This window comes from Manis javanica, chromosome 6, assembly GCF_040802235.1.
Source record: "Manis javanica isolate MJ-LG chromosome 6, MJ_LKY, whole genome shotgun sequence".
NCBI lineage: Eukaryota > Metazoa > Chordata > Mammalia > Pholidota > Manidae > Manis > Manis javanica.
In genome coordinates, this window is record NC_133161.1 from 94836004 (window position 1) to 94848268 (window position 12265).

Consider the following 12265-nt stretch of genomic DNA (forward strand, 5'->3'; position numbering starts at 1 on the left):
CACTGTTGTTTATCATGAAGCAAAAATACATTTCTCAGATCTTGCTCCTCAGACCCTGCAGTATTAATTACAATAAGAAGAGTAAGAAGAACCAACTATTTTCAAACATTTGTATGTGCAGGTTCTGGGTTAAGTATTTGGCAGGCATTTTCTCATTTAATCCTCCAAAGTAGCCCATGGGGTAGATGCTGTTCGCTGTTCTCACCTTCATGTTCTAGATGAGGACATGGAGGCTAAAAGAGGCTAAAAACATTTGACACCAAGTCCATATAGCATGGGAGTGGCATGAGTTTTCCAACAGTAATCCAAAACACTTCTGATGTGCTTATTTAAATTCAGATAAGAAGCCCTACTCCAGGAAATTCTGATTTAGTAGGTATAAGGCCAAGCCCAGGCAATGCACAATTTTGATTGGCAAGCTGGAAAATCGAGGAGGAAGACCTCTATTCACTCTTTGACAAACACCTAAGGCACTGAGGTATCTGTCTTGTCTTTGGTAAGATGGCTATCACCAATAAAGGTGAAACCTGTTCTTTTTAAAGAAAACAGGAATTTGAGTATGTTCCTTTCTTCTGGGTTTTGTCCAAAATGAGAACCAGGACTTTCGAACATGCTCTGTGGGGTTTACTGCACATTCACTGTCATACCACTGGGCAGGGCAATCAGGTGCTTTCCACCATGGCCGCTTCGAGGTTTCTTGAATGTTCTGCTTCATGGGAAACAAAATTGTGGTTATCCTTAAAGTATATGTGTCTGGATGTTTTAGACTTTATAGAAATTTTTTTATAATGTGCCAACTACTCAATCCTTTTATAGTGTACAGAAATAGTCACTTTCCTTTCATAAACTGTTTTATACCTCTTCATTATAATTTTAAGGTACAGAAACTTTCAGAGAAAGTTTAGTCCAGAGAAGACTCTTAACTTATAACCATTTTTGTTATAATAGACCTTTTTTCCCACAGGGTTCAAATATTATGGGGAAATTTTTCAATTAAAGTTATTTATTTATTTACTTATTAATATATTTATTTATTTTTGTTAAGAACATATATGACAAATTTTCCATCTATCACTGCTTTCTTACTCATAATAATTTATAAATCATTATCTGGGACCAGGTTCAGGTTTTATGGATCTTGTGAACTTAGAGATCTAAGGACAATAACATTTTTAATTTAGTTCTCATTAATTTGGAATACAGTGGACCCTTGAACAATGTGAACTGTATGGAGCTACTTATATGCAGATTTTTTTCAACAAATGTATTTGTTGAATTTTTTGGAGATTTGCAACAATCTGGAGAAACATTTTTTTCTCCACCTTACTTTATTGTATATAAAGTATATTTATTTTTACAAATTAATAAAGTATATTGATAATATATGTATTAAATTCATAATAAATTTAACATGCAAGATATGTGTTGATCAACTGTTTATGTTATCAGTAAGGTTATGTTCAACAGTTGCTATTAGTAGTTAAGTTTTTGGGGAACCAAAAATTATGTGTGGCTTTTTGACTGTGTAGGGTGTCAGGGCCTGTAAACCCCACATTGTTCAAGGGTCAACTGTATATAATCATTTAAATGTTCAGATAATCATCTGAGGTTTATCTTTGTGCTATCTATTTAAAAAAATCTCTGAACAAATTATTGCCTTAATTAGGGTTACAAGGAAATGTTTCAACTCTTCCCCAAAATAAGTATGATTACAGAATGAGTACCCTTTATAGCAAAGAATTGATTTACTAATGGCAATCCATTTGTGTATGGTATTAAGTAAGTTTCCTTATGGATTTACAAGACATCTCTGGTCTAGTTTCATTTATTTGTAAGAAGTGATGTTTCATATTTTTCATTTCTTAAGCTGGATTATTACTCAGGCAAAATTAATGAAATTCCAATGTGGAAAGAATGTCTTCCCACTCAGCATAGACTGAGGATATGCTAACACATTTCACAGACAGCAGCCAACTCTACCCTTAACCGAAGAAGAGAACAAGTTTGTGTTCTTGGAAACTGTGCAAAGAGCTCCATTTGGGGAGCGAATATTACTCATACAGTTAATTAATATATAAAAAAGTAAATGGCCATCTTCATGTTTACAGCAAAACTGTGAAAATGAAAACAAAACTTCCTATACTCAATAATTATTAGCCCTTTTCACCTTATGTGTTGAACATGCTAGGAACGAGTAACCACAGAATTAATGTGCAAGAGATTCAGCAAGGCGTTTTGTAAGTACCAGTCTAAAGAGCTAATAAGGAGAATGTGGAAAAGGGAAGAAACAATAAATAAGAAAATGTTTGTATATCACAACAGAGATGTATTATTATTATTATGTGAAATTCACAACACCCACTAGCAAAGAGAAACATGAGGAACAAAATTAAATTTATGTGCAATTGTAAAAATTATAGCCATATAAATAAAAACTACGATTCATGTTTTCCAAGTAGAAAAACACGTATTCATTAAAAATCCAAAAACCTTATGTTCCTCCAAGGAGGAATAATAAACATTTTTTAAAAATCTGACAATGTTTTCCTGAGCTGTTTTACATTGTTCATAGGGTCCTACATATTACTGTCAACAAAAAATTAACTTGTAAACAAATAAAGGTAAAATTTGGTATTTTTGTACCAACATCCTGGTTATAAAAAATCTTTCTTTGAATAGTAAAATTACTTTTTACTGCCTTGTCTATTAGTGAAATTATAGGGGTCCTTCCTCCTTATTCATACATTCATTAAACAAATATGTATTAAGTATTCTAATTTACTGCTTCTGGACATACAGTACAAACAAAACAGGTTTGAGTCCTGCCCTCATGGAGCTTAAAAATTCTCCCAAACACCTGTTTTTATCATATCTATAAAATAAATCTCAATACTCAGAAATTCCACACAGCTATTGGAATGCTTCATCTGTGGAATACTGCAGGTGTCTATCTTCATGGGTGGTGTATGGTCTAGCCACCCATGGCCAGGACCCTACAAGGCACACAACTGGATAAACTAGATGCAGTGAAAACAATCACATTGCATTGAACACTTTTCTGTTTACATGTAACTATTTTAGTTCATAGTTGATAATAGTGCTTCACCTTGCTTTCGGGTGTTTGACAGGATTTGTTTAGCAAAAATCTTGAGGTCTGAAGGTATTCATTGTTCATACCTTAGAACTCTGAGAATGGAATTCAAAGCTTAGTTGAGCTAAATCATTCATTTACTTATTCATTCATTCACATTCAACAAATATATGTAGAGGAAACCAGACAGAGCTCCTTAGCCATTGCAAAGCTTATGTTGTAGCAGAGGAGACAGACAAATAGTGGACAAGTATGAGAAAAAAAGAGAAAGTAGAACAGTTAGGGAGATTGGAAGTGGCAGGGTCAGAATGGCAGCTGAAATGTTAAATGTGGTAATTAGGGTAGACTTCACTGAGCAAAGACCTGATGAAGGGTTTGAGGGACCAATCCATGAAGATATAAAAAAAAAAATGTTCCACACAAGACAGATCAGAGCCCCTAAGAAACAAAGCCTGTAAGGATGAGAGCATGCTTGGTGAAGAGTAAGAAGGCCAGCGTGGCTGGAGCAGAAGAGGTAAGAAGGGGGAAGTCAGGAGGGGATGCTTCAGGGGTAGCTTAGTGGGTAGGTAGGTGGATTATGCAGAATCTTAGTGACCATTGTTTAGAGTGAGACTGCAAAGCATTGCAGAATTTTGAATAGAGAAGTGGCATAATCTGACTTACATTTTTAAGGAGCGAGTTCAACTCCCTTGTTGAGAACATATTGCATGGAAGCATGCAGGCAGGGATACCTAGTAGACATTTCTCAAAAAAATATAGGCAAGAGGTGATGGTGGCTAGGACCAGGCTGATCATAAAAAGAGGTTGGATTCTGTATATTTTCCAAAGATAAAGCCAATGGGACTTGGTGATCGGTTGCATATCGGGTATGAGAGAATAGTCAAGATGACTCCATTTAGAAGCCTGGTGCGAACTATACTAATTTGCAAGCCTTAATGTCTCTACTTCCGTATTTTATTTATTTCTACTGGTCTTGTTTCCTAATCTAGGAATCTAGTTAGAATTTTCTTATCTAGTCCTTTCAAATATTTATCAACTACTCACTATGTGGTAGGTCCTGAGGGCGATGCAGGATGAACAAAACAGTAACTCCAGTCTCAGAAAAGATCTTGTGAGAGGTAGTAAAATTAGAAGTTGAGATACACCATGGATGAGAAGCAGATCAAATATTATAGGGACTCAGAGAAGAGAGGTGTTCCTTTGTACTGTGAGAAAAAGGGAAGGCTCAACATCATGTCAGCCATAACAGAGCCTTAAGAATAATGTGGCCTTGAGGATGGCCAAGCTGAGGTGCATTCCAGGTAGCACAGGGGCCTGCACAGCGTCAGGTCCAGGGTGGACCAGGTGCAGTTGGGCTGGAGAGAGCCGCTGGAAAAAGACTGGACAAGGTGTACTCCCATTTCAGAGTGGTTTGGACCAAGGATGTGGCAGGAAACAGTGGGTATGTGTGAGAGGCAGTTCAGAGATAGGGCTACTGGGATAGCAAGGTGTCCAAGGCAAGGCTGAGCCTTGGGGGCCTGTTATTGAGAGGATGGTCACACCAAAATGGAAATAGGGACATAGAGTGAAAGGACCTTCTAAAATCTTTCCATCTGGACTATATAGGAAAAGTGAAAAGGAAAAAGGAAGATCAATTCTGGTGGCAAATAATTAACCCATCCCCGTTTTTCCCAGAGCAGGTTTGGGGACCTAATTTTCTCAGTCTTCTGTTGGCTTGGATTATGATTATGATTTGTGTCTCAGAGACTCCAGAAAAGAAAAGAAGATGGTAGATGTAAGACTGATTCCTTGAAGACAGAGATTAAGAAGTGCTGAAAACTTTCACTAAATTATAAAAGACCTTCAAAGGGTCACAGAAGAACTTTTCCAAGCTCATTTGTGGTAAGAGCTACAAATACCCACCTGCTCCAGCTCTGTTCAGTTCCTCCCCTCAGAACTGAATTGAAATGCAATCTGGCTTCTCTGACTGGAAACTTCTTCCGGTGTTTTCCTTAATGGAGCGCAGAGGCAGAGGAGGTGAGGAGAAGGTCACCACTTTGAAGGTCTATGAAGCTTAAAATGTTCTGGCTACAGACTTCAGCTGAAACAATTTTGTTTTCCATGGTGAAGTATAACCAAACAAAATCTTGGGAGTGCAACCCAAGAGCTTGTATTGAGTATTTGAATTTTAGAAGGCAAAGAAGCAAGAGATTGATTATTTTGGCAAAGAGCACATTGTCATCAAGGTGTTTCTTTACTCTCCCCAGCGTTTTCAGAAGTGTCAAAAATGATGAGAAGTAAACACAAATGTTGGAAAGAAGCATTCTGGGGAGAGCTTCTTCCAGCCCAACTTTTCAGAGACCTGAGCTGAAAGTTTGGGTAGCACACTTTGAGGGGAAATGGCATGTTTGCTAATGAATATGAATAGCATTTCCTTATGGGCCATCTATTTTTCCAGCAGGAAATGGATAATCTACTATGACATTTCAGTGGGTTGGAACAAGAGAGATAAATCAAATACAAGTTGCCCCGTTTCTTTTTCAAATGAAAGATAAGTGCCTTAATGGATTAGCAATCATGAAATATATAAGTATTTATAATACGGTACTGCTTTATAACACCATCTGCCAAAGAATGGTATTTATTCAACCACTGATATGAGAACAGATTTTCTTCTACATTATGCAGGGCGGAAATATATCCTAGTGTTAACAAGCATGCACTTTGTATTTAGCCAGCCTAAATTCTAAAGAAATTCTTTAGTTGACTGGTGTGTCATTTCGATAACATTACTTAACCCCACTTCCCTTGTCAATAAAATGGAATAATAATAATAATCCTACTTTTTAAAAGCGTTTAATCTATCAAGCAAGGTAATATATGGAAAGCATTCCACCAACTGCCTAACACATGTAAATACTCAATAAATCATAGCGTTTATCATCATTCCACAGGCTACACACAAATTGAGAATTTCAAAGTATTTGGAACATCTGAACTGAATGCTTTTTAAAGGAGTGCAGAGGGACTGGATTGATGAGTCCCTGTCGGGTCCAGGCAAGTCGGGCTCTGCATTGAAACTGAGGCATAGGCAGGGTCTCCACTGGCTGGGGTCTACTGTGGTGATAAATGGTTCCCAAATAACACTGGCTTTCAGTGACACCCGTGTCACTTGTTTACTCTTCCTGCCCATCGTGGGTTGAAAGGGCCCCAACCCAGGCAGTCACCACCTCACATACTGCCAAGTTCTCCTACCAGAAGGACCTAGAGGGTCTTAAAAGTCAGCCATTGAATGTTCCAGCCTGGAGGTGGCATGCACATCCCCTCCATCCACAACTGGAGGCCAGTCCCATGCCTCACGCAACATCAGAGGGGTCAGGACATCAATACTACCATGCTTCTGGAAGGTGGGGACTGGAGATTTGATAGAAAACACTGACAACCACCACAGGGCCACAGGCATATTTGAAAATACATGCTTATCGTACAGGTAATGGCACTCGAGGGACTCTTTATATAGAGTTTCAAAATAACAAATTAAAATTCATTACAGCAGAAGTGGTAAATGGTACCTGGGAACTCTGGATGAGACTGGGGTGACCCATCCAAATTGGAGGTACACACCACACTTTGCCTTGAATTCCTGGGATGTGTGACCCCATAAGAAGGCCATAGATTGAGTTCTGTTAAAGATGTCGAGTCATTTTTATTCTCTATGGCCTTTTCCCACTGTTTCATGCTAGTTTAAATGGGTTTTATCTGTTTTTATCTCACATCTAATGGGTTTATTGTGTTCTAACTGTAGGGCTCATTTGGCGCCTTGGACTCTATGGCTGACAGGCACCATGTAAAACATATTGTTATTGTTATGATGATGCATTCAAGCACTGGAGGGGAAGTTGTGAAATAACTTGGTACTGAAGCTATCATTATTTTCAGCAAAATGAAGTTTGGCTTCTTATTATATTAGTAAGCCTTGAAGATTAAATGGTATCTAGAGCATGTATCTTAGCAATGTGCCAAAGAAGTCAAAATAAAAGTATTTGATATAGCATTCATATATTATAAAACAGATGTTTGATTTTAAATATTCTTGATATTTTTAAAAGTTGACATCCATATCAGGCATTAGAAAAAAGAATGAAGAAAAAGATCCACACACGTAGTTTTAATTTTATTCGTTCTTGTATCCATTATGATCAGATAGGCCAACTATGTTAATTAATTTAACCCTTGGTGTTGATCATTTGCCAGCGCGCTGTGAGCATGAGCAATAGGTTGTTTAGTTTCTTTAGAAATGCATCATCAAGACAGGAGGTGCATGGCGTTCTGGAAAAAAGGCAGGCTTAAGGTCCCCTCCCTCGTGATGATGTGACATTATGTTCCCATTACTTGAATATTCATTACTGTTTCCCACATGTTTTTGGCTACCTCTGTTTCCTGCAACTGTTTACATTATTAAGTTGGTCTGGATTATAGAAATGTAGCTTGAACTCTGTATATAGTTAGAGGAGCTCGGGATGTTTGCATAGATTGGTAAATTCTCTTTTCAGCCTAAGAGCATCCTGGAAGGTTCCTAAAAGATGAGACAAAATAGGGTCTTGTTACTGAAGGGCCTCAAACCACAGATGGAAAACACTACAGGGCTCGTCTGAGGAATTCTCTGGCACACCAGGAACTGGGCCCTCCCTGGGCCTTGAAGCAGATAACTTTCCACAGTGATCACAGGGAAGGCTTCATTCCCTGCAGGGTGGGTTCTGAGGAAAGCTTGGGAGAGCGTTGTCAGTCTCAGAAACATGAGAAATTGGGATGTATTGGTGGTCTGTGAGTCCAGGCCTTCCTACAAGGAAATAGGTGGCATGTGACAAATGAATGTGGGCAGATGGGGTAGTCATGAGTACATATTGCCTAAGACATCTGGTAGGACTGTGATCTAGAAAGACGGAGAGAACAGACTAATCAGGAGATGAAACTGAAGCCGTCCTTGGCATGTTCTACTCTAAGATTAAAGATCCCAAAGTTCTGTTTCAAACTCATGTAACTCTTTCTTTTGTTGCTCTCTCTCCCTTTCACCAGGAAGCATTGTGACTCACTAGAAAATATTTGGGATTTGGAGCAAGACTGTCCAGGTATGAATCCTGGCTCAGCTCCTTACTAGCTCTGTGACCCTACTCAAGTGACTTCCCCTCTATGTCTCTCAATGTCCCCCATTTGTAAAGTGGGGGTGATAACAGTACCTTCTGGCATTATGCTAAGGGCTGAAGTCAAATGAGTAAGGCACATATTATAGTGTCGGGCATATTACATCTTTGTTAAATAAGACTAGTCCCATGTTTTTAAAGTTCCTTCTAATAAAGCTAGCTAAAATCCAGAAGAATATAATAGTAACTTCTGGTACTGTTCTTATGCTGTTAGAGATGATAAGTATGTACCTATCAGATGTGTAACTTGGGTAATCATTTAACCTCCCTTAGCCTCCTTTTTGTTATTAATAGGAAGAGAAAAAATGACCTATTTCAAGTGGTTGTAATGAATCATAAGTGAAATATACTTTTGAAAAGTGTTTGTTATGTAATATGTGCTTAAGAAAGGTCATCCCTTTCTCCCTTTTCCTTTTCTTTTATATAATCTTATTTATTTAATTTTTGGCCACAATTCTTCCCTGAATTTGAGACTTGCAGAGCTACAGGCCCACTGCTATTCCAATTTGGACATCTCACAGACACCTCAAACACCATGTCCAAAGAAGAATTTGACTTTTGCTGCCACTCAGACTTGTCCATGCAGTCCATTTGGTCTGACCCATCAGGTAAATGGCCCCACCAGTTGTTTGACCCAGAAGCACAGGATTTTCCTTTGATCCTTCTCTTTCCCTCCCCAATGGCATTGGCCCATGTAACCCATCAATGGGCCCTCTCATAGCCAGACTAGCTCTAAACACACCTCCTTTTCTCAGATTCTACAGGCACCTTCCTCATCCAGGCCACCATCATCTATTCTGATCCACTGATGCACTAATTTATTCTAGTCTCACCATTGCTCTGTTTAATTGCTCCATGTAACTGATCAGTTTGGCGTTATCACACATTCCATTTGAAATAGTCCTCCCCAGTGTGCCTATAATATTCTCCTCTTTTTACATAGGTTTTTGACAATTTTATAATTTTTACCAAATTTTCACTATTTATTTGTTTTCTTAATTTTTTATTGTCTGTCTCCCAAATGAGAATATAAATTCCATGAGAGTAGGGTCCAGATATGTTAATGTGTATCTAGATTGTACAGCCCAGAACTTGACATCCAGGTACTCAAAAATTATATGTAGAATAAATTTGTATTCTAGTCTTACCACTGCTCTGAAAGTTCAAGTGATTCCCCATGGAGCTCAAAGTAGGATCCAACATCATTACTATAGCCTGTGAATTCCTATGCATTCTCTTCTCTGCCTCTCCCTCCAACTTCATCTAGAACTTCTCCTTTTCTACCAAATTATGTTCTAGCCACAGTGGCTCTTTTTTTTACCTCGTTGAACAATTAAATCATTCATGCTGTGTGGAACCTTCTTTTCTCCATTAGTTGTAGTGATAACTCAGCTGAAGGCTCAGTTTAAGGAACATCTAATCAGTTTGACCTTATCACACATCCCGTTTGGAATAGTCCTTCCCACTGTGCCTAGAATATTCTCTCCTCTCCTCTTTTCACATAGGTTTTTAACAATTTTATAATTCTACCAAATTTTCACTATTTATTTGTTTGCTTAACTTTTTATTGTCTGTCTCCCAAGTGAGAATATAAATTCCATGAGAATAGGGTCCAGGTATGTGATGTGTTAACATGTATCTAGATTGTACAGCTCAGAACTTGACATAGGATACTCAAAAAATATATGTAGAATACATTAGTGCATAAATGAATTAATTAAAATGACATAAGCAGTACTTACTCAAATGTCTTTAATTGTAGCTACTATTAGTTCAACAAAGTGGTATTAACTGACAGATCAAAGACCGTGGAGTCTGACATATAGAGATCGTGTCCTGGTTCTATCATTATTTAGCTGGGCAAAGCTTAGACAAACTCACCGTTTAAAGGGCCTCAATTTTTCTGATTTGTAAAATAAGAGTTAGAATGGTCTCTATTTTATAATTTGAAAAGTCCAGTGACATAATGCAAATAAAAAGCACAGTCTACAATCATTATATATGTTTAAGAAAGGATGCTCACCATTCTCATTTTGTAGGATGGTGAAAGGCATTGAGGATACATTAGCAAACACACCTGGCATTTTCCCACCCCCACAGAGGAAACAGACATGAAGTAGGCAGTTTAATACACTCTGCTTGGTGCTGTTACAGAATATTCACAGGTAACTGTGCTGCTTGCTTGACATCAAAGTCAAATGACTTTTGTTTTTGTTCCATCAATTACTTAAAATCTTCACACATTGTAATTTCCTTCATATTTGAATCTTGATTTTCTTACACAAATTTTTTTTCTAGAGTTTCTAATTATTATTTTTTTCATGCATAATGTAATTTTATCTCATTATTATATTTTCCCAACCTTTCAGTTATACTAATTCTACAATTAAGGCTTTTTTTGCCTTCTTAGACTCCCCTTTAGAAGGCCTCCATCCTCTTCCATCTCCACCTTACTGATTCTCCACGTGATAACTCAGCTAAAGGCTCAGTTTAAGGAACATCTAATTAGTTTGGCCCTATCACACATAAGCTGTTGTCTTGGGACCTTCCTTCTTTGCATTCTTTGGTCCTTTCTCAATGTGTACAAAATTTTGTTTCTGTCATCTTCTCCCATGTTTTCCTGGAGTCAACATCAAGAAACTTACTTAGTAGACTTATTTAATCTTAGAAAGTTTGAAAATGTCTTCATATCTGATTAATCATTTGACTGGCTATATACGTCTAGGTTTAACATTGTTTTCATTTAGCAACTTGAAAGCAAGCTTCACTTTCTGATACAAACTAGCAAGATTAGCCTACACTGAGACATTCAGTCTTGCTTTCTGTCCTCCTTCGAAGACTTGTCTCTCTCAGAACCATTAGTTTTAAGATCAGAGGTTCTGTGGGGTTGTGGAGGGGGTTGAAATGGACCAGTTGGCATCTACTTCCTCTCAGACTTCTTGTAGAATATTATGGACTTCAGCTTTCTCTATCTCTTCTAACCCATCAACATGATCCCATGCCATTCTTAAATACTTGTTGAAATATCTCATTCACTAGCCCTCCCATTCTTTCACTCATGACATTCCATGTGTTTGTGTTTACTTCTGTACTTTATTTCAGGAGAGAGTGAAGGTAATATTTATGTTCAAAGTCCCCAAAACACAACATGAAATTACCATACAGTTTGCCATCATTTAGATGCACTGTATTTATTTAACCAGTGCCCACCTTTTAGATGGTGGCACCTAATTTTTCCTAATTTTTTTCAATATTGTAACTTTTTGACTCTTTTATCTGGAAGGAGGAGGTTGGAGATAGGACTATGGGTGCAGTACATGAGGGAATGAATTGCTAAACATCTGGTCCTAACAAAGTAACCTTTGGAAGCTAAAAAAAGATAGAAAAGGTTCTGTTTTTGTTTTTTAAGTACACAGAACCCCACACATAGAACCTTCAGCGGCTACAGGTTAGAAAGCCATGTGAGATGGAAAGAGGTATGAAAGAGTAGATCTACTTAAGTAGATCTTGAAATTTGTATAGATTCTTGCCTATAAAATTTGTCAACATTCCTGATTATACCCATAGAAAAAAAATTTTAAGCAGGATTTCTCCATCCCAGTGTGTGAACATTTTGAAAACTCTTGATATTTCATCGACAAATTTCCCTCCAGAAGGATTGCACCAGTTTGTACTCCTACCGTCACTGACCTCTTAGAGAGAAATGAAAATAACCTCATAATTTGCTAGTTTTATATATAAAATTGCATCTTATGATTAAGTCCATTACTCAAATGTGCAAACCAACCCTTGATAGGTATTGTCAACCTCATTGTAGGAATGTATGGACTGAGGCTCAGGGACTTAGAGAATTTTCAAGAACACACAGCTTGCAAATGTTTGAAAGCATATGAGAACATAAGTGTTATTTTGCCAAAAAGTAATTTGAGAACATGTGACTGATCTGCTCATCTTTTTTTAATGGAAGATCAGATTATTCATTCTTTCTGGACCA

General features: G+C 37.6%; 1 protein-coding gene across 5 annotated transcripts in view; it reads left to right on the forward strand.

Moving 5' to 3' along the window:
• SUGCT (succinyl-CoA:glutarate-CoA transferase) overlaps window positions 1-12265 on the forward strand; it is a 777770-nt gene that overhangs the window by 724903 nt on the left and 40602 nt on the right. Inside the window, exon 14 of one of the 5 annotated variants that reach the window (XM_073239073.1) lies at window positions 8147-8198. The exons of the other annotated variants lie outside the window; for them this stretch is intronic. Coding sequence (XP_073095174.1) covers window positions 8147-8166 — 20 coding nt within the window. The 3' untranslated portion in view covers window positions 8167-8198. Of the gene's footprint in view, window positions 1-8146; window positions 8199-12265 lie in introns of those variants that run through there. 5 annotated transcript variants of the gene reach the window in all.